Raw genomic sequence first — 25,406 nt, forward strand, 5'->3', positions numbered from 1 at the left:
AGGAAAGTGCTTTTATACAGCTCATTTTTCTGAACTAGGTAGTGTAATCATAAACTATCTACCTATTTACTACCTGGATTCTCCGGAGTGATTAGCAGTAGCCAGATGTGTTGGAAATCAAGCAGATACAACTACCAGTAAACATTTCCACAAATTATATACTGTGTGAATACAGAAGCAAATACTGCTGTTTGTCATTTCTAACAATACTTTTATCACACAGAAATAAGCTTACCCAAAATGAAAGGCCTCATCAATATGAATATTAACCAAGTGGGAAATGGAACATATCATCTATTACTATACACTAGCCCAGAAAATGGCATTACATTTCCCATCCCATGATTTAAGTTTATTTTTTCTTATCTGAAGAGTACTTCCTTATCTTCTTCTAAATAAAACATCAAAGCCTAATCAAGGGTTGATTACAGTCTCACTTATTTCTACAGCCTACTCTAGATTTCACAAATTAGCCTGTTTTGGTCAAGGCTGTGACTTGTTTTTTCACTCTAGTCAAATTATACATGCTAGAAAAGGCCTTAGCTTTGTTAGTTGCTGATACAGAATTGGCTGGGGAACAGGTTATGCCTGTATCAAAACAAGAGGTTACTACTGGTTTTGGATTTGTTTTTTTTTGTTTTGTTCTTTTCACCTCAGCATGAGTTTACTCAGTTAGAAGGCTTGTTGATATTATTAGTATAGCTACCACAAAATCTCCATGAATTATAAACAGATTTGACTTTGTAACTTGTTGCAAGAACTAAACAAGGTTTGGTTGCTCTGTATCCCGAGATCAAATCTTGATCAAAAAACATCAGGTCAGATCAAAAGAAAGGTATTACTAGCTACATTATCACCAGGTAGTTAAGACTCTTTTTTCAACATAAATCTTTATACTGCATATTTTACTTTGTGAGTCCCAGGAATGAGCTACTTTAAACAAGGGAAAATAGTGTAGCACAAGTTCTTTACATAGTCACTGCCTTCTCCACCTTACCTATTACAAGCTACTGCTTGTTATCCAATGAGGCAAGCTTTAGAGAATTTAGCTGTAGTCACCCCTGATGCCTGGATGGCACAGAACAAACTTCTGAGTACTTTGAAGTGTATACAGATGCAAATTTAAGGAGGCCTGGGCTCTGAAGCAGGTGTCAATGGAAATACTAAATAACTATCATCTCAGTATTTTAAAGCTTGCTGAGATGTATTTTATTAAGTTAATCACTTACTGTGCTTGCTAATATTATTAAAGACATTTTTCATGTGAAAGAGCAGGGGAAAGAAAATAATTTCTTATTGCTCAATAAGGGGGTGAATAACAAACCAAAATATTTCATTTAACTTTCCCCTGAGAGAAATACCCTGGTAAAAGTGTGCATGATCCTCCAACACACTCTGAGGTTAAAAAGCTGCTACTTATTCACAGCTACTGTCCCAGCTCAAGAAATAACGGATTTGTGCTTTTGGTGCTGGTGTTGAGTGACAGTGCCAGATTTAAGCCTGCTATTAATGCAAGATGCCTAGATACACAGAGACTTGCTGCATTTGCCCATAGACTATCTTGAGCAGAATAATATTATTATTAGATGCAGAACTAACAAACTTTACTTTAAAAATAAAGATGGGTATTTGCTGTGTGGAGCTGGAGAATACATGTGCTTACCTGGCTACTCAACCGTTACAGAAAGAGACCACAGTTTCCTTAAAGGGGAGCTGAGGCTAAGGAATTGCTGAGCCAGATAATCAACATGCCTGCACTTTCTCAGGAGATGGAATACATTGCAAGTGTGAAATCCAATCCCTAGAGAACTAGGACTCTTCAATGCAGTTCATATAAAACATGTAGGACTTCTTGTGGAAACAAGTAAATAAAGAAACTGTTCCAGTTACTACATGGAGTAAAAATATTTTGCTAATTCAGCATAAAAATGAGAAATCATTTTGCCCAGATTTCATATAAAAACAATTAAGTCAGCTTATTTTTTAAAAAAAGCATATTTTAAGTCTGGCAGTTTTCTACTGGAGTACTGTACATGGTGTTTTAAAGAGCTTTTAACCAGAAGAGTCACTGTTACAGAGCTAAACTTTACACTGTGTTTACATGCATACTGTTAACCATATAGATTTGACACAGATAAAAACTAAGACGCTGGTCCTTATTTTGACAAACAAGACAGGTCTACATTGCAACCCACTTGATGTGTAATAAATAAATTTTCAGTATTAGAAGAAGAAATTTTTTTAAATAAATAGATTTTGAAACCAAAATAAGGCAGTGCAGAAGTATCTTGTAGAGAAAAGTATGTTTCTATACCTCTTTTTTCTAGAGGAAAGCAAGGTTGGTTAACCGATTAAAGGGTGAGATACAGTAGGTATTTTAATTCGCATTTGATTTAAAAACAAATGGAGTACAGGGTAAGGGATATCCCCCCATGATGCACACGCTATGCTGCTTGCAAACTTTAGCAAATATAAAATTTTTGAAGCTATTTTTCTTCACTGAATCTACTGGCTCTTCATTAGACCAAGTGATTCTGTAAGTCTGAGATACAATTAGAAGTCCACAAAAGCCAGTCTCGTTTCATAAAAACTGCTAAATATTTATGAGATCTAGACACTTCACACTTCTTTTTTTTTTCCCCATGCTTCATTTAAATTCTGACCAGTAAGAACCTGCTTTAACACATTGCCTACTGACACCTTCATAAACTGGCTCGGGAAAAATGTATAGATTTTGTCACAATGAATTTTAGGATCTTACATACACCTCAGAGTCTGGAGCTATGGCATTTCTCCAGAATAGTTCACAGTTCCCGCAGTTAATACAGTACTGCAAAATGGCACTAAAGTGCATAAATAGCTGAAAGTTTGTTGAGCTAAAAGGTGCTGTGCAAGCTGAAGCTACTGCTTTGCCTTTATATAAAAGATCATTTTTCTTTGGGGAGGGGGTCCTAGTTCTGGAATGCCACTGATTTTAATTTAAATGGAGGATTGTCTACCTTTCATCTTTCTAGAAGATATAAAATGCCCCCTTTCTGACTCTTCTGTTTTTCAAATACAGCAAATGAGAAAATAGTACAGTCTAAAAATGCGCTTCAAAAGAATTTTCCAGAAATGGTATTTGAAAAAAATTAAAAAACCAAAATGGATGAATACAAGGTACTCCAGATGACGAGTGGACATGTTCTTTGTAACTAGCTACGGATCTTCTGCTCAAATGAACATGCTGTTCATTTTTCTCAAAACATGAGTACTAAACTACCATAAATAAAATACATACAGTACAGAACAATTAAAACTTTTTTGTACAGTAGTTACTTTTACATTAAACTTACCATCTTTTCAGATATGTTGAAAACTAGGACTCTAAACATGATTTTTTTCAAACTATCATTTTTAACAATCTTGCACAGGCCCGACAATCAAAAACACGAAGCTTTGATTCAGATAGCTTGGCAGGTTTCACATACTTTGATAGGTAGGCTACTTTGAGATGTTGGGTGTGGTTTTACTTAGGTGTTTCGTTTTTATCAAAAGACAGTTTGATTATTCTTATTTAAATCTTTACATGAACTGGTTTTGTGCAATTATCACTGCCAGTGTAGCTTGAGAAAACAAAATGTGTCTGGAACATTGACTGTAGTCCAAGTGTTGTCTACCTCTTAAAAAAGTAAGTTTCCAGGAAATCCAGCATGAGTGCACTTTGATACAGGAAGTCAGTCCTAGAATAAATTTAATATTAAACAGGTACCGTTTCTACCACTGGTGATTTGATGCACTCTTCATGCAGTCTGCTCTTTTCTGGGAGGTTTAATGAATTCTCAGCAGGGTGCTCCTGTACATGACTGTCACCATTCAAAGCTGAAACAAACCCATCTTGAGAAGGACCTTTCAAATATGAGTGAAATTCCACTTGAGGGTGACTTGGCCTATGCTCAATATATAAACTGTTACAGGGAGCACTGCTATCACCTTCAGAAGATGAGCAGCAAACAATCACTGAGGGGTTTGCAGAAGGGTAGTGAGCGCTGCTAAAAGTTTCCTCTGATTGCCGTGTGTAGTCAACAAACTGTTCTGAAGTCATGTTGTAAGGCACCAGAGAAAGACTACCATTCTTGACAGCATCCCTTTCTGAGTAAGTCTCACTGATCTGGTTAGCAGTGCCAGCAACGTGGCTCTCTATTTGGTAATACAGATTTGAAGAGTTAGTATAGTATGAGGCATTTTTAGAGTGGTTTTCATGCACAGCAGTTCCATCAGAGTAGCAAAGGACAGAAGGAAGAGGCACCATATCAGCATGGGAGCCCATGCTTTCTACAAAATCATCTGCTTTTTCTTCCTCCTCATCTTCCTCCTCATCTTCCTCTTCCTCTTCATCATCATCTGATTCACTAGGGGCTAAACTCTGTGTGCTAGAATCTGTAACTCCACTACAAAAGCTACTCCCATCTTCCTCTTCCTCCTCTTCCCCAGGGCAGTCCAAGTCCTCGGCTGACTGCGAATGCATAACTGCAGCCGGAGGTTCATTTTCAATCTCAAAATTTTCTGCAATTGAATATTCAACCGGATGGGGTCCCGGACTCATAGAACTAGTGTGTGCGCTTATCTCACTGTGGCAGCCATTTAGTGTTGGAACTTGCTGCTCTCTGTTTTTCTCCAATTCAAGTTTCATTATCGTGTGCAAAAAGTGAGTCCGTACACGGATAGGGTTAAATTCAATTCTACCTGCTGTATTGCTACAGCCTTCTTTAGTGCAACCGCATGGAAAAGACATACGATCCACCTTGTGAAAAAAAGAATACACATTAACAATACGCAGCATAAGCCTGCTCATACAACAGAACCTAGACAGCCTAGAGAAGTACAATATGGTACAAAATGGTGTCCTCAACATAAAAAGGACATGGAACTGTTGGAACAAGTCCAGAGGAGGGCCACGAGGATGATCAGGGGACTGGAGCACCTCCCGTATGAAGACAGGCTGAGAAAGTTGAGGCTGTTCAGCCTGGAGAGGAGAAGGCTGCGTGGAGACCTCATAGCAGCCTTCCAGTATCTGAAGCGGGCCTATAGGAATGCTGGAGATGGACTCTTTACGGATTGTAGTGACAGGACAAGGAGTAACGGGTTAAAACTTAAACAGGGGAAGTTTAGATTGGATATAAAGAAGAAGTTCTTTACTGTAAGGGTGGTGAGGCACTGGAATGGGTTGCTCAGGGAGGTTGTGGCACGGTTTAGTGGGAAATGTCCCTACCCATGGCAGGGGGGGAGGTGTTGGAACTAGATGATCTTAAGGTCCTTTCCAACCCTAACTATTCTATGATTCTACAATAGTGAAGTGGGATTCACCTCAAGAAATGCTTGTAAGCACAGTCAAAGCTAACAATAATTCAGAGGAGTTAGCCCTGGAATTCAGCAGTACTCATAGGAACAGCAAGGGACACATACATGCAGCAATGCTGCAGAATAAGAAAAATACATTTCTGTTCCATAGGTGAAAGCATTATACAGTGGAACAAAAAAATAGGTAGTTTTTCTATTTATGGATCTCCTACCCCTTTACTTCATGTTATGCTCAATCCATGGTAGGGGGGTTGAAACTCGATGATCTTAAGGTCCTTTCCAACCCTAACTATTCTATGATTCTATGATTCCTGGAAAGCATTACCAGAAAAGCATTTTAAATTTGGTAAAAATCATTGAAAATAGAAACCTATTGAAAGAAAATGAATTGTATATAAAAAACTTTATGAAGTTGACAATAGGGACACCTGACCACAGAAAGTAGGAGTAAAAGCTGAAGTACATTTTACAAGGTATTTCAGTCAATTGCAGATGCAATATTGCAAGTTCAATAGACTGTGGGAAGAACTTATATATCTCATCCGTCTTAAATTCCTAAAAATGTGTCTGAATTCACATTCTGGATAGTTTAGTTACATAGTTTGAGGTCTATGATTTTCATCTATACTGCAATACCCAAACATCAAATATGAATGCAGAGGAAAACCATATAACACAATCTAGTACATCTTTATCACATGTGCAGATGAAAACAGGAACAGCAAAGAGAACATGTTATTTAAAATGGCAGAGAAAGTTTAGCTTGGATTTAAGAGAAGATGAAAAATGCATTCAGGGTCATTCTTTTAAGGACATTTACAGCTGTACATAGGACACTATGTACAATACAAAATGCCTTTTCAGTCTGCACAGGAAAAAAACTACCTGCTATGTTAGCAGATGTATTTTTCATTGCCTACATGCAAATTTCTCATGCAGCCATTTTAAGCATCATGCATGTTAAATAAAGTGTCATTTATTGTTTCTCATTGAGTTTGGACTATAATTCACATTTGGGAAGTATGTAAATTGTCTCTAAAATGAAAGGTAATATCCCCTCTTAAGTCTGCAGGCTACCAATTCTTCTGTTGTCTGCAGCTGCCTATTTAGATAAAGGCCAAAGAGGAATATGAGGAGCAGGATATTTGTATAAAACAAAAAAAACCTCCAAACCCTGAACGTTATGTGTCTAAATCAACTATAAAATAAAGACGCTTAAGGAGACTGTTGATATTGCACATTATATACTTATAAAGGTAGGCCTAAGATAACTGGTTTAACATCCACAAGTGTTATCTAACACTTAACATGCACACCTACCCAGCCTCTTGTTAGCTAAATAAGATAGAGACATTTACCTGACATTTTATGCCTGCAAGACTGCAAGTGCAAGTTTCTGGATCACAGAAGACACGGCAGTCACAGCCACAATCCTCTCTGGACAGTCGGATGGCCCGCAGCTCGTGTTTTTCTTCTACATCAATCTTCTTCACTCCAGAAGCTCTCAGCAATGCCCTTCGCTTTTTTGTTGGCAGAGGTTGTAGAAAGAAGTACTCATCTACTTCAGTGTTGTCTAAATCAATGTCATCATCAGAAATGTCATCCAGCGTCAGCGTATTAGCTTCCTCAGATTCCACTGTACCATTCTTTGTCATCTGTTGCATAGAACAATTTAACAAAGTCCTTTAACTATACTCTCACACATGTGCCATATATGGAAATAGATGCAAATACATGTAATGCATTATGAATGTGCACAACCATATGTAACACAACTACAGGGTTCATAAAAGTTCTTCTACAGAGAAAATTGCTTGAGAATCAAGAAAATATCAAATGTTAAAGGGCAGACATGACATTCACTACAAAAAATACATTTTCTCAGTCTCAGGTTATTCACATTAAGCATGGTACTACACAGCAAATGTGAAACAAGTGCAGATATATTATTTATTCTGTCATATAATCAATCCTTTTTATTATTGTTCTATGAAACAATTTTCCTTAAAATGGAAAAACACCCACCCCCCCAACCCCCCCCCCAAGATTCCAAGTGTTCTCCTTCCTCTGTATTGATGAGGCTGCTGATTTACACTAGCCAAGCACCTGGTCTCCTACTTTTGTGGAGAAAACATGGTGCAACTGTGTGCTTATTATACACTGGTGAAGTCTCAAGTCTCATCTGCCTTAACAGTTTCATCAGGGGCACCACCATGACCTCAGAAAAATAGTCCCAGTGAATGTAATTCGAATGTTTCTTACCTATAGAAAAAATAGCCTTCTAATTCTTTCTCTGATTTGCCTTATTTACTTGCAGAAAGTTTCAGCTTGCCGTGTTATCACAAATAATTTTTTAGGCACCAGTCTTAAATACAGATAAAATAAGGAAGTCATATCTAACATTGCCTGTCTCTTGTGTATCACTGCTTAGACATTTAACAATTGTCACTGTAAAGGTACCTCCCACTTTTTCTGCTCCTAAATCCTGTCATCTCCATCTAGCTATGCTTTTGTGTGTAAAAAAGCAGTCCTTAATCTTACCCATTTCAGTATTTCTACTTTTATTATATTCCCAGCTGTTTGATTTTCCCATTAACAGTTTGTCCTTTCCACAATCTTTTGAATTGTAACTGTCATTTATGGCACTACTGAGTTACTTGACAGTGAACTCCTACTGACTGCTTACTCTTAGTAATCGCAGTTTTATGTTTATAACAACTGTGTAAGCCAATCATAGAAAAAAACCTCCCAACCAATTATTCCTGACTTGTAAAGTCAGGTTAAGAGCAATACTATTCCCTCTGGAGGAGAAGAGCATCAGTGTCACGACTGGTAGTGCTTACATATGGTGTACATATACGCATCGTGCTGCACAAAGAAAAATTCTCCTGAGAGCAGTAATCATCCCTTCTTAGGAATTCAGCACCATATTTAGCTCATGCAGAGGTGTTCTGCCACTTCCACAACCCTGCTTTATAGGCATTACTGTTTCCTTTGCTTTTCAATGTATTCTCAATCTTTCTCCAGGACTCCTGCCTCTAAGAGCCGCCATCATTTTATTTCATGTTTCAGCTTGTTTACCATGTCTGTTACCCCTATGACATTCAAATCTCTTTATGTGTGTACACTTCTGCCTCTTTCTTCTTCTTCAATGCAGCCATTTGCAAAATGTTCTCTCAAACTTCCCTCAGATTTTTTTTTCCCTCTATTTTCTATTATTCATTTCCCTTTACAGTGGCTGGAAAGGAAGGGGCAAGAGCTCCTTCACTGAAGCTGTTACCTAATTGGCCTGCCTGGCCCTGGCACAATGGAGAGATTATTTAGAGCAGGTATTTCAAAGTTATTAGCAGTAAGGTAGAAAACACAACGTCAGAAGTCATCCTTTTTCTGTATAATCTACTGTGAGAGACAGGTAAATCCAGAGAGTGATTAAATGCACCTTGAATTAGCTGCCTTTAGCCAGTGGGAGGGAATATTCCGCTGTACATGCAACTCAGCCTGAATGTTCAAATCCAGAATGGCATCATCCTCGATTTTTTTATATGTTTTTCATTTTTTTGTTAGCTAGGTAATATGCAATAGGAGAATGACCTACCTAAGAATTCTGAATTCTCTAAACACACAAGGCTCGTAGCACCCCTTAAGCAGATCACTGTTATTTAAATGTCTACTGGAACTGAAGTTGGAAACTGGGGAAGAATTCTAATCCCTGCTTCTGTAATTATTTTAGTATTTTATTCAATTAGTATTTAATAAAGATTCAATTTCAGGGCTCTTACCCATGAGGTGAATGCTCTAACTGCTCAGCTTACACAGGCACCTGCAGAACCATACCAAACCTGGCATGCATTTCTCCTCCTTCTCCTGCAAATCTTAACTGCTTTGTCACATGCAGAACAAACGAATTAATGAAATGGAAGATCTGAAGAGTTCTTGAACAAGTTATTGTGTAACTACAGAGGGAGGAAGATTACCAAGACACATCAAATACATTTTCCAATACAGAACTTTAGGGTCACATTAACCTCTCTTGATTGTCATAATATTGCTTATCTGAATTAAATTTGATATGTAGATGGGTTAAATTTATCTCATAAAGCTCAAGGCTAATGTCAACAACAGAACAGGGCAAGGGCCAATGAATATGTGAAACCTTTGGGTGAAATTCACTTCAACTGTAAAATGTGAAAAATTCAGGTTAGCACCTTTGCCTCCCCTAGCTGGAAATTATTCCTTACAACTTCCCACAAAGGAAATCAACTCTGTCCATAGACCCAGGAGCCTTAACATCACTAGCATCACACTAATAATTTTAATAGATCTTAATTTGAGGAGACATTATGAGTAAGCAATAAGGACTATCCCACCTAATTTCTTGTGCTTACTCATAATGTTTTCTCAAATGACAATGTATTAAAAAGCAAAGCCTACCTTGTACCTTTCATCTTGACAAGATGGCTTTTACATTACATTCTTCACACTGCTGCTGACAAGTGTTTGTTTATGCCACTGTCAGCAATGTTTACACCAAAGTGCTGGTGCTAAATGGCTAATGTGACTTGATAACGATTTTAAAGTCTTTATCTGCTTTTAATTAAGAGAAGCTTCTTATTTCTCTCTTCACTTTTAGCATGTAAAATAATAAACTGCACCTAATATTATGAAGACACAGTTTCAATATATTCCCGTATTTCTATTTTTTCTTGACAAATTTTAATTTTTTTTACCTACAGACTTGATTATTATAATACAGTGCATATAACATGCCCCCCCCCCCAAAAAAAAGACAAAAAAACCCACAACCCCCAAACTGAAACAAAACAAAACCCGAACTATAGGGAACTGAAATTTAAAACCTTTTCAAGCAAACTTGCCCCTCCTCCATTTTCTCACTTTCTTTTTGTGTGCTGTACAGTAATTCTGATGCAAATCCTGATTAGTACATTTTCATTAAAGATCATAATTGCTGACACTGTCACCTTACAATGCTACAGTGCTTTGTTTTCATGTTAATCCAGAAACCATGTGAATGACCATGTGGCTCTTCCATCTCTACAATAGGAAATCAGCAAGACCAAGTTGTCTTAAGCAAATAAAACACACTGAGTGCTTTACAGTGACTCTTCACTAGTTCAGTGAGTCCTGGATTTAATCTGGGGAGGGAAAGTAGTTTTTATTTGATTTTTACCCCAAGTGTATAAGGAGATGTAACTGAGCTGAGTTTAATGGACTACTTCAGAAAGGAAGTTTTCTGTTCCCTATTTTTTCATACATGCTGGAGAGTGAAGAGAAATATTTTACACTAGTAAAAGATTTAACACCAGTAAGATGTTAACAGTTTTAAGCCAGTCTCAGGTTTCTGAAGACCTAAACACTGTTTCTCAATATTTGAATTTGAACTTCGAAGTCAGCGTACCAGTCTCAGTATGTGCTAGTATTGTCACATCAACTGCTGAGGATCAGTGAAGAAAGAACCCCACCACTCCTGAATTAAGTGTAGGGAAAAGGACTTTTATATTTGGTAAAAGGAAGCAATTAAAATTAGGACAGAGAGAGGAAAGCAAATCAGGCTTTCCTTATGTACTGAATACTTACTAAGAAATTTAGCAAGAACTAAACAGTCACAATAAAGATTATAATCCACTTAAACAAGTGACTGGGGAGATGGAAGGACATACTGTATTTGGAAGAGAAGCAGGAAGTAGAGTCCATGTCCCAGAAAAGGGAGTGGGCTGGTGTGAAGTTAATGAAGAAAAGAGATTCATCCCACCCAAGGGGAGACTTATGAAAGCACACAGAGCCGAGCGCTGCTCCACACAGATGAAGGCTAAAAGGCTTCATCCAATCTTTAGAAGTAAATAGGACCTGTGATTTTTCTTAATTTACTTCCTAGCTATAAAAAGGAAAGGCTAAAGATTTGCATGCCTTACTATTCTTTACCCACTCCACTGGGATTCCTGGAAGCCATCCAAGGGAACTACACAGAGTCACTGGTTACACTGACAGAGCTCAGTTTACACTCTGTGCTCTGAAGATGCTGTGATATGAGATGTTCAGAGGCATAATCTCTACGGGTGATAAATCACACTCCAGCCTTTGGTGTCCAACCTGTCCAAATATCCATCTTTAATTTGCCTTTATCCTGAGTGGTTTTATATGTTTGTTTGTTTTCATTATGACAATTCACATTTTATGAGCTACTCAAGAATCTATTTAGCTATTTAAATTAAAAAAAAATTAAAAAAAAATTAAAAAACAAACAAAAACAAACAAAACCCAAAAAACAATCAACCAAACAAAAAACCCCACAAAACCCCACATCAGTTAGGAAACTGAGAAAACAAAGTAATTACAATTGTAAGGGTCATACACACTTCAGGAGTTCAGACACAGAACTCATGAACATGGCTCCTTCTATGGGAAAAATACTGAAAGGCATTTCTTAAACTTGGAGGGTACCTGGGCAACTGCAGTAGTATCTGAAACAGATTTAGTATCACAAAAGGGGCTATGGAGCACAGCAGTTTGGCTAGAACTCTAAATATCATTCACTTAATTACAAGATTCATCTGAAGAAGAGCCTGGAATACATATAACACAAGTCATTGCACAGGAAGACACTCTGAAAACATAGCAAACCCAGGAGTTTTGCTACCAGTCTTAAAGACCCATAAGGGACACTTCCAAGAACACAATCCTCTTCTCTAGTCTCCTCTACTCAAATACAGTCTCTTTCCTCTCCTATGCTACATTTAAATAAAGAGCTTCAAAACCGTAGCCAAGATTTGCTCTGGCTAAACTGATAGCGCCAGTTAATTTGTCTAACATGTTCCTTCTTCAACACAGACATCCTCTGGTGAAGCATTACAAATATGACCATATAAACTGGTACACTGACAAAATAAGCATTTTTTAGTATGTTTGTTACTGTTAGCCAAAGTCACTCAAGTTGGCCAAGAAAATAAGCTCTTTCACTTTCCATACTTAGAATGTTACCATTCCCTTGTCTAACAGGGCACTGTGCAAGGGCTCAGAAGACTTGTCTCTCCCTGCCACTTCCAGACTTCTGCTGGACACCCTATTCAAGGCTAACTTCCACCACTCTCTGACTTGGTTTTCCTCTCTGTAGAAAACAGGAAGTAAATAACAATCTCGCTGTAAAGCACTCTGAGACACACATCAGTAAGAGCTACAACAGCACTTGGTAATACTGAACAAAAATAATGCGCTCAGTAAAAATAAAACTTAGAAAAATGCCATTGTTTTGACTGAAAATGGAGGTGACAGAAAGGAAATGGTTTTGTTTAACACACATGTACTGGAGTCATATAGCTCTGTCACTGTTCATTTGAACAAATAAGGCAGGGATCAAAGTCTTGAACAATTTTTACCTTTAATTTTAGAGAATTGAGTTTTTCCTCCCTTAGGTGCTCTCTTAACATCTCTCGGTGAAGCCTCTCCTGTTCCATCGCAAACTCTCCAAGTGTGTATTGGCGCACACTGTTGTGGCGAGTAGACATTCCCAGTGTGCTTCCCCCTTGGCTGGGAACACTGGTGAATCCTTGCCTTCTCGTGAAGTAATACACAGTAACACAGTTAAAATGGACATTTTTTGCTCTCTTCCGCTTCTCTCTCTTCAGGATTGAAGAAGCTAGAACAGACGGAGATCACAGTGTGAGTGACAACTTGCACTCATATAGCAAATTCGTCACTTGTGTAGTTCCACCTACCTTGGCAATACCTGACTGTACACAATGAGGTCCTGACACATACAGTTGAAATGAGGAGATGGTAACGTTAGAAATACTTACTATACCTACAAACTTAGAAGTCCTTACAAACTGCTACAATCATAAACACTATTATCTACTTTAGATCAGAAATTCTTGGCCAGGACTGGTGTCCACAGCATTATGAACACGTTTTTTCCTTTTACCAAAGGAGAAAACAAATCCCAGGAAAATGAACTTCTGTCACAGGGTCACCTCAAAGATGCGGTGACTTGCTGCTTTTCAAACCCCTGCAAACAAAACAATGCTGTATGTGACAGCAGTGAGGAGAACAACAGACCCAATCTCTCACAGGTCTACATACACTGTTACAATTCTGTCAGCAGAGATTAGCTGTAGAAATCTGCAACCACATCCTTTAAGGCACTGGATCACATAGGCAGAAAAGATTTCTACCTCTTACAATCCAATATGTTAGAAATTAGTGTCAGAAAAACTATCAAGGTGGTATGTTTAGTGCTTCAGACTGAGAAATTAGAACCATCATCACCACAGAATATAGGAATAATACTGATTAACAATAAGATCCACTTTACTTTCATTGTCTTTCTGCTGCCATCCACTGAATACACGTGTGTGTGTATATATTTTATGTGTAGAATTTTGACAAAAAATTAAATCTAATTCTTTTCTGATTCCCCTCACGCTCATGCGCAGTTTCGCATGCACATATGAACTATCATAGAAAACAGATTTCTTCACAAAGAAATGCCAAATTTTAACTGTTAAATATTGTCTTTTTTTCTACAGACATTTAGTAACTCCTTCCAACAATGCTGATCTATTGTTTCGCACTATTAACAGGGGTGAGCCTTTAGAGAAGGGAAAAGAAAGAGACACAAATGTTAGGTCAGAGACACCACTTGATTTTTCTAGATGACCAGCCTGATTTATTTAAAATTATAGAATCACAGAATAGTTGGATTGGAAAGGACCTTAAGATCATCAAGCTCCAACCCCTCTGCCATGGGCAGGGACACCTCACACTAAACCATATTACCCAAGGCCTCATCCAACCTGGCCTTGAACACTGCCAGGTATGAAGCATTCACAACCTCCCTGGACGACCAATTCCAGCGCCCCACTACCCTAACAGGAAAGAATTTCTTCCTTATATCCAATCTAAACTTCCCCTGTTTAAGTTTTAACTCATTACCCCTTGTCTTATCACTACAGTCCCCAATGAAGAGTCCCTCCACAGCATCCCTATAGGCCCCCTTCAGATACTGGAAGGCTGCTATGAGGTCTCCATGCAGCCTTCTCTTCTCCAGACTGAACAGCCCCAACTTTCTCAGCCGATCTTCATATCAGAGGTGCTCCAGTCCCCTGATCATCCTCATATCCCTCCTCTGGACTTGCTCCAGCAGTTCCATGTCCTTTTTATGTTGAGGACACCAGAACTGTACACAATACTCCAGGTGAGGTCTCACAAGAGCAGAGTAGAGGGGCAGGATCACCTCCTTCGACCTGCTGGTCACACTCTTTTTGATGCAGCCCAGGATATGGTTGGCTTTCTGGGCTGTGAACACACACTGAAGTCAGCTCATGTTATGTTTCTCATTGACCAGCACCCCCAAGTCCTTCTCTGCAGGGCTGCTCTGAATCTCTTCTCTGCCCAGCCTGTAGCTGTGTCTGGGATTGCTCCGACCCAGGTGTAGGACCTTGCACTTGGCATGGTTAAACTTCATGAGGTTGGCATCAGCCCACCTCACAAGCGTGTCAAGGTCCTTCTGGATGGCATTCCTTCCCTCCAGCGTATCAACCGAACCACACAGCTTGGTGTCATCGGCAAACTTGCTGAGGGTGCACTCAATTCCACTGTCCGTGTCAGCAATGAAGATGTTGAACCAAGACCCGTCCAAACACTGATCCCTGAGGGACACCACTTGTAACTGGTCTCCAGACGGACATTGAGCCATTGACCACAACTCTTTGTGTGTGGCCATCCAGCCAGTTCTTTATCCACCGAGTGGTCCATTCATCAAATTGATGTGTCTCCAATTTAGAGACAAGGATGTCATGTGGGACAGTGTTGAACTCTTTACACAAGTCCAGGTAGATGACATCAACTGCTTTACCCCTGTCCATCAGTTCTGTAGCCCCATCATAGGCCACCAAATTGGTCAGGCAGGATTTCCCCTTGGTGAAGCCATGCTGGCTGTCACCAAGCACCTTGTTGTTTTTCATGTCCCTTAGCATGCCTTCAGGAGAATCTGCTCCAAGATTTTGCCAGGCACAGAGGTGAGACTGACTGGGCTGTAATTGCACAGGTCATCCATTTTCCCCTTCTTGAAAATGGGGGTTATATTTCCCTTTTTCCAGTTGTCGGGAACTTTACCTGACTGCCATGATTTTTTAAATATGATGGCCAGTGGCTTAGCAACTTCATTTTCCAGCTCCTCCAGGACCCGTGGATGGATTTCATCAGGATCCATGGACTTGTGCATGTTTAGACTTTTAAGATGGTCTCGAACCAATTCCCAAGTTGGGCCCAAGGTCTTAATTCTCACAGTCCCTGCGTCTGCCTTCCAAGACTTGGGCGGTGCGGTCAGAGCCTTTGCTAGAGAAGACCGAGGCAAAGAAGTCATTCAGAACCTCAGCCTTCTCCAAATCCTGGGTAGCTAGTTCACCTGAGAGCTTCCTGAGGGGGCATATGTTCTCCCTAGTCTGTTTTTTATTTGCTATGCACCTGTAGAATCCCTTCCTGTTATCCTTAATATCCCTAGCCAAGTTTAATTCTAACTGGGCCTTAGCTTTCCTAACCTGGTCAACACCCTGTATTCTTCCCAGGCCGCCTGTCCTTGCTTCCACTTTCTATAAGCCTCTTTTTTCATTTGAATTTTCCTCAGGAGCTCCTTATCCGTCCAAGGAGGTCTCCTGGCCCTCCTGCTGCACTTCCTTCTGGTTGGGATGCAACACTCCTGAGCTTGTAGTAGCTGATCCTTGAAGACCAACCAAGAGTCTTGAGCCCCCCTGCCCTCTAGGGCTATATCCCATGGAACCTTACTAAGCAGGTTCCTGAAGAGGCTGAGGTCTGCTTTTTTGAAGTCTGAAGTTTGATTTATCGCAAAATAGCAATAGGATGTTGAGAATGTAGATAGGTAAGTCACTGCTTTGCTTTACAAGCAGGTCTGAATTATCCTTTTACACCTTTAGCAGATGTGAGCTACCTGCCAGGATTCAGGCAGTAAAACTATTTAAAAAGTGCCTGACCTCTCAAGAATGACTTGGAACTAATCTGTAAGAGCAGTAAAAGCAACAAGATGTACACTCCAAATCTAAAACTTCCAACCTAGAGATTGAGAACACTTGGCCTTCAGCCATGGTTTCATAACAGCTCTGGTTTATTGTCACAGTTAAAATAGATTTCATTCTCCAATATTATTATGTAGTGAAATGTTAATAACCATGAATGTGAAAACTCCAGACTTCTAAATGAATGAATTCAGTCTAACAAACAGCATAATCTACCTATATGAAAACCAAATTTCAGATATATAATAATACAATAGTATATTATAAAATACAGTCCTAAAACCAAGTTTTAGACAGTATACCCTGATGACATAACTGTAAAACTATTTGGGGCTCAGAAAAACACTAAAATAGTGTTATTTTTCCTAAATACTGAAAAGCAGCTGAAAGTATGGCTTATTGTATAAATAACATACACTTCTTCAGATATGCTGCAGGTATGTTAGATGAAAAATACAAACACATAAATAAGCTCAGGTCCTACATCTGCTTACATGCTCTCAACGATGGGTGTTCCAAAAAAGGCATAGGATGTACAGAGAGGAATCAAAAGATAAACTCTGTCACATCAGGCATGTTAAAACTTGTATCCAAGTTTTAGCAAATCTCATATCAACAGAGCCTGACAAAAATATTTACAGGAAGCTTTTAGTGGAGGAAAAGGTTTATTTTGTTAGAAGAGACTAGTTCATAGCGGTCTAGTTCATAGGGGTGTCACAGTATCACAGTATCACAATATGTTAGAGATTGGAAGGGACCTCAAAAGATCATCTAGTCCAATCCCCCTGCCGGAGCAGGAACACCTAGATAAGGTTACACAGGAACGTGTCCAGGCGGGTTTTGAATGTCTCCAGAGAAGGAGACTCCACAACCTCCCTGGGCAGCCTGTTCCAGTGTTCCGTCACCCTCACTGAGAAGAAGTTTCTTCTCAAGTTTAAGTGGAACCTCTTGTGTTCCAGTTTGTACCCATTGCCCCTTGTCCTATCATTGTTTGCCACTGAGAAGAGCCTGGCTCCATCCTCGTGACACTCCCCCTTTATATATTTATATACACTAATAAGGTCACCCCTCAATCTCCTCTTCTCCAAACTATAGAGACCCAGCTCCCTCAGTCTTTCCTCATAAGGGAGATGCTCCACTCCCTTAATCATCTTAGTTGCCCTGCGCTGGACTCTCTCCAGCAGGTCCCTGTCCTTCTTAAACTGAGGGGCCCAGAACTGGACACAATATTCCAGATGAGGTCTCACCAGGGCTGAGTAGAGGGGAAGGAGGACCTCTCTCGACCTACTAACCACCCCCCTTCTAATACACCCCAGGATGCCATTGGCCTTCTTGGCCACAAGGGCACAGTGTCGGCTCATGGTCACCCTGTCGTCCACTAGGACCCCCAGGTCCCTCTCCCCTACACTGCTCTCTAACAGGTCGTTCCCCAACCTGTACTGGAACCTGGGGTTGTTCCTGCCCAGATGCAGGACTCTACACTTTCCCTTGTTATATTTCATCAAGTTATTCCCTGCCCAACCCTCCAGCCTGTCCAGGTCTCGCTGGATGGCAGCACAGCCTTCTGGCGTGTCGGCCACCCCTCCCAGCTTAGTGTCATCAGCAAACTTGCTGATAGTACACTCAATTCCCTCATCTAAATCATTGATGAATATATTAAATAATACTGGGCCCAATACCGACCCTTGAGGCACTCCACTAGTGTGTCAGTTTTGTCCTAAGTTAGATATTGTTTTAACCTACTGATCTTTTTCATATATGCCAGAGTTTCAAAACAAATTTACCTTAATAAAGACAATTTTTTAGAGTTTAGAGGACAGGGTGATTTTGATATTGTGTCATTCTCTTTCAATTTAGCATGAAAGCAAATACTCTGAGTCAGAACCTTCACTGCCTGTACGCTCTTCAGGACAGGAAAGTGCATATTAAAAAATGCTGCTTCTGCTGAAGAAGCAAATACATCTGCTGGGAGGTATCCAATTTCTGATACAACACTATTGCTGTTATTTGGCTCTCAACTGGATCTTGCCCTTATTTCAGAAGAAATATTGACAGCTACTGCAGGGCAAGCAGCTGTTTTACTAAGAAAAAGAACCAGCTACAAATGGAATCAGAGTTAAAAATACACTAAAATCGTAAAGCAAAGACAGAAGGTTAATCTTATATATATATATGTGTATGCTTCATGAGGAAATAGAAGGTAATTATGCCTATAAAATTGCGCAAGTTCTGAATGCCTTTGAATCCTCATCTGTAAACTTCAGTATCGACTACGTAAGGTCTACATTTACAGTAATTTGTTTTTAGACCTTAGCTATGGAACTCTTGACATGGCTGTTTACTGGCAGGAATACCAAATGCTGCAATAAAAGTGCTTCCATTTAAATCTGCCAATCTCTTTATGGAAGAGATACTACTTTCATACTGCTTTCTATACATAAGGAAATCAACCTTCAGTTTTATTCACAGGCTACACACTAATATTAATAGTTAACTGAAGCTAGGCAGAAGACTGTGATCTAATTACTTCCAGCTGGAAAAAAAATATCAGATCATCTATTTTAGAGCGAGGTGTCCTTGCCCATGTCAGGGGGGTTGGAACTAGATGATCTTAAGGTCCTTTCCAACCCTAACTATTCTATGATTCTATGATAAAAACTAGATTACAGGAATAAGCTTTTCTACTACATGGATTTTTGGGTGGGGTGGGGGTGCCTATGTGCATGTTGTCAAAATTTAGAATGTGAATTTCAGACATCACTGTACGTTTATGCCCAAAAGTTTGGTCAGCAGTCTCTCTCAGTAGGACTGTCATGAGCTTTCAAAAACCCATTAACACATTTCTCCAACCTTTTTTATAGTTCTTATCACTTTTAGTAATTATAATATCAGTGCCACACCACCACAGTTGCTTGTTTGGGGTTTTTGTTAATAAATTACTGACAAAAATGTTAAGATAGAATTAAGCTGAACTTGAAGAAAATGCTGTCGTACTGTAATTGCAACACCACCAGTGCTATAAACCCAGCACTATACAACTGTAATGAAGACAGCATAAGAGCTGACATGCATTTGTTATAAATTACATCAAAGTTCATGGCTTTAGAGTCAGACAAATTCTATGATAATCTGTGTAAGCAGACAAGCATGTAAACATTCCTAGCCCAAAGACTGCACATGATTATTTCTTTCTGAAACACATCCTATCTTTTGGGTTTGCTGCTGCCTCACCCAAGAGCTTATTAAAGGGAAGAGCTAAGGCTAGAGTCATGTCTTCTGTGTTACTGCTAGGAAGTAGTCAGAATATATTCATATTTATGAGAATGTTGTTTAGAAGAACAGATCACTCAGGAACTGCAAAAGATTACAGGATTGTATTTGATTATGCAAAAGCATGGGTTGGAGATGTCAGTGAGAGGACTGGACAGTTGTGACTACCTCAGTAACCAAGGACATGAAAGGAAGCACCACAGAGGTGCTATATTCCTGCTCTACTACTCTTCCTAGAGTCTCTGAGGAGAGAGACGCCTTAAAGTGACCTCAAAAAATATTATTAGATATGGAATGCAACTATTGAACAATTTTCCAACATCAGGGACAAAGCTATAACTTATTCATTCCTATTGCTTCAAGCCAACCAGAACTGAGATTCTCAGCTCATCTTATCAAGAGTCAGGGCATATGCTATTTTGCGTGCACTGTACCTTACATACTACATTCAAATCTGTTGTAATTACTGCTAAGGACATTGCTTAGCTCAAGACAGAGCAGGATATACAAAATACATATTTTCTGATATACTGGAAAGCATGAACATATGCCCAGACAAAATTTACTGACATTAACCAGTTACTAAGCTCCCTTCAGAAGCTTAGATTCAGACCATGCAAGCTTGCATGCCTCTTGGGAGTTAATTGCAAAGGTTTTGAAGGGAAGCAAAAGCCTGAAACCTAAAAATTCATCCATGGAGAATGTAAACACCACACTTTTCTAGAAGAGATTTAGTAACAGCTTCCCTGCTTGGCCAGTCTCAAGAAAGTATTTACATGCCATCTGCCTGTGTAACAAGTGGTATCAGGGGATGCCACTATCAGCTGTTCTGCACGAAAAGGGCGACAGGCAGAGTGTGCTAGGACTGCAGCGATGAGACTTTTTAGCAGCTGCTGGACACATGCTGTCAAAAAGAACTAGATGCCACCATCTCCTTCTAGCAGTTCAAGGTGAATGAGGATGCCAGAGGGAACAGGAATATTCATCATCACCAAAAACCGTCCTATGGATCACACATGATCTTCAACAGATTTATATACTAAAAGACTGATAAATTCAATTGGGGGAAAAATGCACCATTTCTTGTGTATTTAAATAATTAACATAATTTTTAGTTCTATGTTTCAAGATTATATGGAATTAAGTATTTTTGACAGATACATAAGTACTGTAATGCATAAAATTTATCACTTAGAGGGAAGGATGATACTGATAACAATTACCCCTACACAAGACTCTCGGAAAAGGTCACTATATCTGAACAAGGTCTTCAGACATAGTTATCTGCAAACAAACTGTCAAAATTCCTCATCTTGAAACAACATCAACTGACGAAATTTTGATTTTTGGCTTCTGACATTCAAGTGTCTCAGCTTCTGGGTTTAGCAGAGCAGAGCTCAAGTTAATGACCTGCTGGCAACAGCCCTGCCTCCTCATGGGGCCATGTCAGGTCCTGTAAGCTGATCAGCTTCCATGCAAAACCAGCTGCTGCAGATGGAGCACAACCCCATCAGTGCAGCACTCAACCTGAGCTAACAGCCACCGCACAGGCCATCAGCACCAAGCACCACTTATGGCAAAACTGAACCGATCTCTAAACAAAATTCCTACAGGTGGGGCCAAAAGAATCAAAGGAAAACTCTGAATAGCAAACAGTTGTTTAGCCAAAGCATGGCTAACGCATTCCGGAAACCCATCTTCCTCTTTGTGCTTGCCCTTTTGCTACCTTTGCTCATGATGTGCCTGCACAGATACACAGCACAACACACTTATTCATCCTTTCCTCAGTTATTAACCTCTCTCTCTCATAAGAGTTCTCTTTATGCACAGCATTTATAATTTATTTCATGACTACATACAATATTTCTGCCATTTCTCTTTATGCAAAATTAGAATCATAGAATCATAGAACAGTTAGGGTTGGAAAGGACCTTAAGATCATCAAGCTCCAACCCCCCTGCCATGGGCAGGGACACCTCGCTCTAAACCGTACCACCCAAGGCCTTGTCCAGCCTGGCCTTGAACACTGCCAGGGATGAAGCATTCATAACCTCCCTGGACGACCTATTCCAGTGCCTCACCACCCTAACAGGAAAGAATTTCCTCCTTATGTCTAATCTAAACTTCCCCTGTTTAAGTTTTAACTCATTACCCCTTGTCCTATCACTACAGTCCCTAATGAAGAGTCCATCCCCAGCATCCCTATAGGCCCCCTTCAGATACTGGAAGGCTGCTATGAGGTCCCCACGCAGCCTTCTCTTCTCCAGGCTGAACAGCCTCAACTTTCTCAGCCGATCTTCGTATCGGAGGTGCTCCAGTCCCCTGATCATTCTCGTGGCCCTCCTCTGGACTTGTTCCAACAGATCCATGTCCTTTTTATGTTGAGGACACCAGAACTGCACACAATACTCCAAGTGAGGTCTCACAAGAGCAGAATAAAGGGGCAGGATCACCTCCTTTGACCTGCTGGTCACACTCCTTTTGATGCAGCCCAGGATACGGTTGGCTTTCTGGGCTGCAAGCGCACACTGAAGCTGGTTCATGTTCATTTTCTCATCGACCAGCACCCCCAAGACCTTCTCTGCAGGGCTGCTCTGAATCTCTTCTCTGCGCAGCCTGTAGCTGTGTCTGGGATTGCTCCGACCCAGGTGTAGGACCTTGCACTTGGCACGGATAAACTTCATGAGGTTGGCATCAGCCCACCTCACAAGCGTGTCAAGGTCCCTCTGGATGGCATTCCTTCCCTCCAGAGTATCAACCGAACCTCACAGCTTGGTGTCATCGGCAAACTTGCTGAGGGCGCCCTCAATCCCGCTGTCCATGTCAGCGACGAAGATGTTAAACAAGACCAGTCCCAACACCGATCCCTGAGGGACACAAGTTGTAACTGGTCTCCAGACGGACATTGAGCCATTGACCACAACTCTTTGTGTGTGGCCATCCAGCCAGTTCTTTATCCACCAAGTGGTCCATTCATCAAATTGATGTCTCTCCAATTTAGAGACAAGGATGTCGTGTGGGACAATGCTGAACGATTTACACAAGTCCAGGTAGATGACATCAACTGCTTTACCCCTGTCCATCAGTTCTGTAGCCCCAGCATAGAAGGCCACCAAATTGGTCAGGCAGGATTTCCCCTTCGTGAAGCCATGCTGGCTGTCACCAAGCACCTTGTTGTTTTTCATGTGCCTTAGCATGCCTTCCAGGAGAATGTGCTCCAAGATTTTGCCAGGCACAGAGGTGAGACTGACTGGGCTGTAATTCCCCAGATCATCCATTTTCCCCTTCTTGAAAATGGGGGTTATATTTCCCTTTTTCCAGTCGTCGGGGACTTCACCTGACTGCCATGATTTTTTAAATATGATGGCCAGCGGCTTAGCAACTTCATTCTCCAGCTCCTTCAGGACCCGCGGATGGATTTCATCAGGACCCATGGACTTGTGCACGTTCAGATTTTTAAGATGGTCTCGAACCAATTCCTCTCCTACAATGGGCCCAAGGTCTTCATTCTCACAGTCCCTGCATCTGCCTTCCAAGACTTGGGCGGTGCGGTCAGAGCCTTTGCTAGAGAAGACCAAGGTAAAGAAGTCATTCAGAACCTCAGCCTTCTCCAAATCCTGTGTAGCTAGTTCACCCAAGAGCTTCCAGAGGGGGCCTACATTCTCCCTAATCTGTTTTTTATTTGCTATGTACCTGTAGAATCCCTTCCTGTTATCCTTAATATCCCTAGCCAAGTTTAATTCTAACTGGGCCTTAGCTTTCCTAACCTGGTCCCTGGCTTCCCAGACAATAACCCTGTACTCTTCCCAGGCCGCCTGTCCTAGTTTCCACTTTCTATAAGACTCTTTTTTCATTTGAATTTTCCTCAACAGCTCCTTATCCATCCAAGGAGGTCTCCTGGCCCTCCTGCTGCACTTCCTTCTAGTTGGGATGCAACACTCCTGAGCTTGTAGCAGCTGATCCTTGAAGACCAACCAAGAGTCTTGAGCCCCCCTGCCCTCTAGGGCTATATCCCATGGAACCTTACTAAGCAGGTTCCTGAAGAGGCCTAAGTCTGCTCTTTTGAAGTCCAGGGCAGTGAGCTTGCTGCACGCTCTTCTCACTGTCCTAAGGATCTCAAATTCAACCATCTCATAGTCGCTGCATCCAAGGCTGCCCTGCAGTGCCACATTTCCAATGAGCCCTTCCCTGTTGGTGCGCACAAGGTTAAGCATGGCACCTCTCCTTGTCAGTTCCTCTATTACTTGCAGAAGGAAATTGTCTTCCACACAATCAAGGAACCTCCTGGATTGCTTGTGCCGGGGTGTACCGTCATTCCAACAGATGTCAGGGTGGTTGAAGTCACCCATGAGAATGAGGGCTGTGAGCGTGAGGCTTTTCCTATCTGCCTATGGAGTGCTTCATCCGCAGATTCCTCTTGATCAGGCGGTCTGTAACAGATCCCCACAGTAATGTCTCCCATAGCTGTTTTCCCTTTAACCCTGACCCACAAGCTCTCTGTTAACTGCTCACCAGTCCCCAGACAGAGTTCCATACCCTCCAGCCTATCCCTAACATAAAGGGCAACTCCCCCTCCGCGCCTGCCAGGCCTGTCTTTTCTAAAGAGTCTGTAACCTTCCATTCCAAATTCCTGGCATATGTACTTTTTTGGATATTGAACATATAGGTAATGTAAGGTTGCCAGAATTTAAGAGACCTGCAGAATGCTGAAACACTACATACCAAAGTTTTTCATTATAGCCCTTCAGTTTTCAGTATTTCAGTAAGGTCCTTTTTTGGTCAGTGACTGTAGTACACAATAGAGATAACTGTTCAGCAGTCATTTCAGTGATTTATTCATAAGGCTGCATAGTGCCATGGAACAAGCTTTGTCTAATTCAAGACAACCTTTTTCCACACATTACCACTCTCCCACACCACCACTCATCCAGATTGCACAGACTAAGGCTTGACTCTAAGGCTGTCTTACCCAACCTGTGGTTTATTAGATGTGGAACGCCAACTATCAGAAGATTAAAACCAGAATAAACACACAAACATCATTATGGTTGTTCCCATAGGTGATAAATTATGCACCACCTCCTACACTGGGACACTAAGTTGTAACTGTTATTACCAACATTCTTATTTAAATGGTTGCAATTTAAAATGGTAGCATTTTACCTATGGAAAAGTACAATTTCTATCACCCAGTGGCTAAAAGTAATGCATACAAGATAGTTTACCAGAAAGACAGTGTTCTTCAGATTAATTTTTTTCTAAGATTAAAGGTACTTGATCAAGTGCATTAAATGCATTTTTCCAGACAGCGCGGCCCATATGTGTGCATGAAACACATAACACACTGTGTGTGTGTGGCCACACTAACCCATTTTTCAGATACTCTAAAAATAAAACTTAAAATTCAAAACTGAAGAAAGTATCAATGTAAAAATGAATATATATATATATACAGCTATAATGAAAATAACAATAGCCTTAAGCAATAAAACTGCCCTGTAAAATATCTTCCATGGCTGCTGTTCTTTCTCTCTTAGGCTGCTGCCTCTCATACATCTCTGTCACAATGACAATCAATGGGAGAAAGGCAAATACTACACATAGCTGTTTGACAACAAAACTTCCCTGTCAGATTGATCCTGGACAAAGTATGTTGTACAAAGCACTGATCTGGGCTGGAATTCTGTCAGCAAACAAACATAGCAAGCGAGGAAATACTTCCTGGGGTTGGGAAAAGACTCTGCAGTGAAG

General features: G+C 40.5%; 1 protein-coding gene across 8 annotated transcripts in view; it reads right to left on the minus strand.

The window, feature by feature from the left end:
- Positions 1-2,373: 2,373 nt before the first annotated feature.
- The window catches only part of CSRNP3 (cysteine and serine rich nuclear protein 3), a 109,453-nt gene continuing 86,420 nt past the window's right edge, over positions 2,374-25,406 (minus strand). For all 8 annotated transcript variants that reach the window (XM_061343561.1, XM_061343570.1, XM_061343587.1 and 5 more), the window contains 3 exons: positions 12,732-12,991; positions 6,699-6,995; positions 2,374-4,783 (listed from right to left, as the gene is read on the minus strand). In XM_061343561.1, the coding sequence (XP_061199545.1) occupies positions 3,740-4,783; positions 6,699-6,995; positions 12,732-12,991 (1,601 nt within the window). In that variant the 3' untranslated portion in view covers positions 2,374-3,739. The remainder of the gene's footprint in view (positions 4,784-6,698; positions 6,996-12,731; positions 12,992-25,406) is intronic.

The sequence above is a fragment of the Neopsephotus bourkii genome, unplaced genomic scaffold (assembly GCF_033783945.1).
Source record: "Neopsephotus bourkii isolate Nb327-2 ecotype Australia unplaced genomic scaffold, CSIRO-AGI_Nbou_v1 NB_196, whole genome shotgun sequence".
NCBI lineage: Eukaryota > Metazoa > Chordata > Aves > Psittaciformes > Psittacidae > Neopsephotus > Neopsephotus bourkii.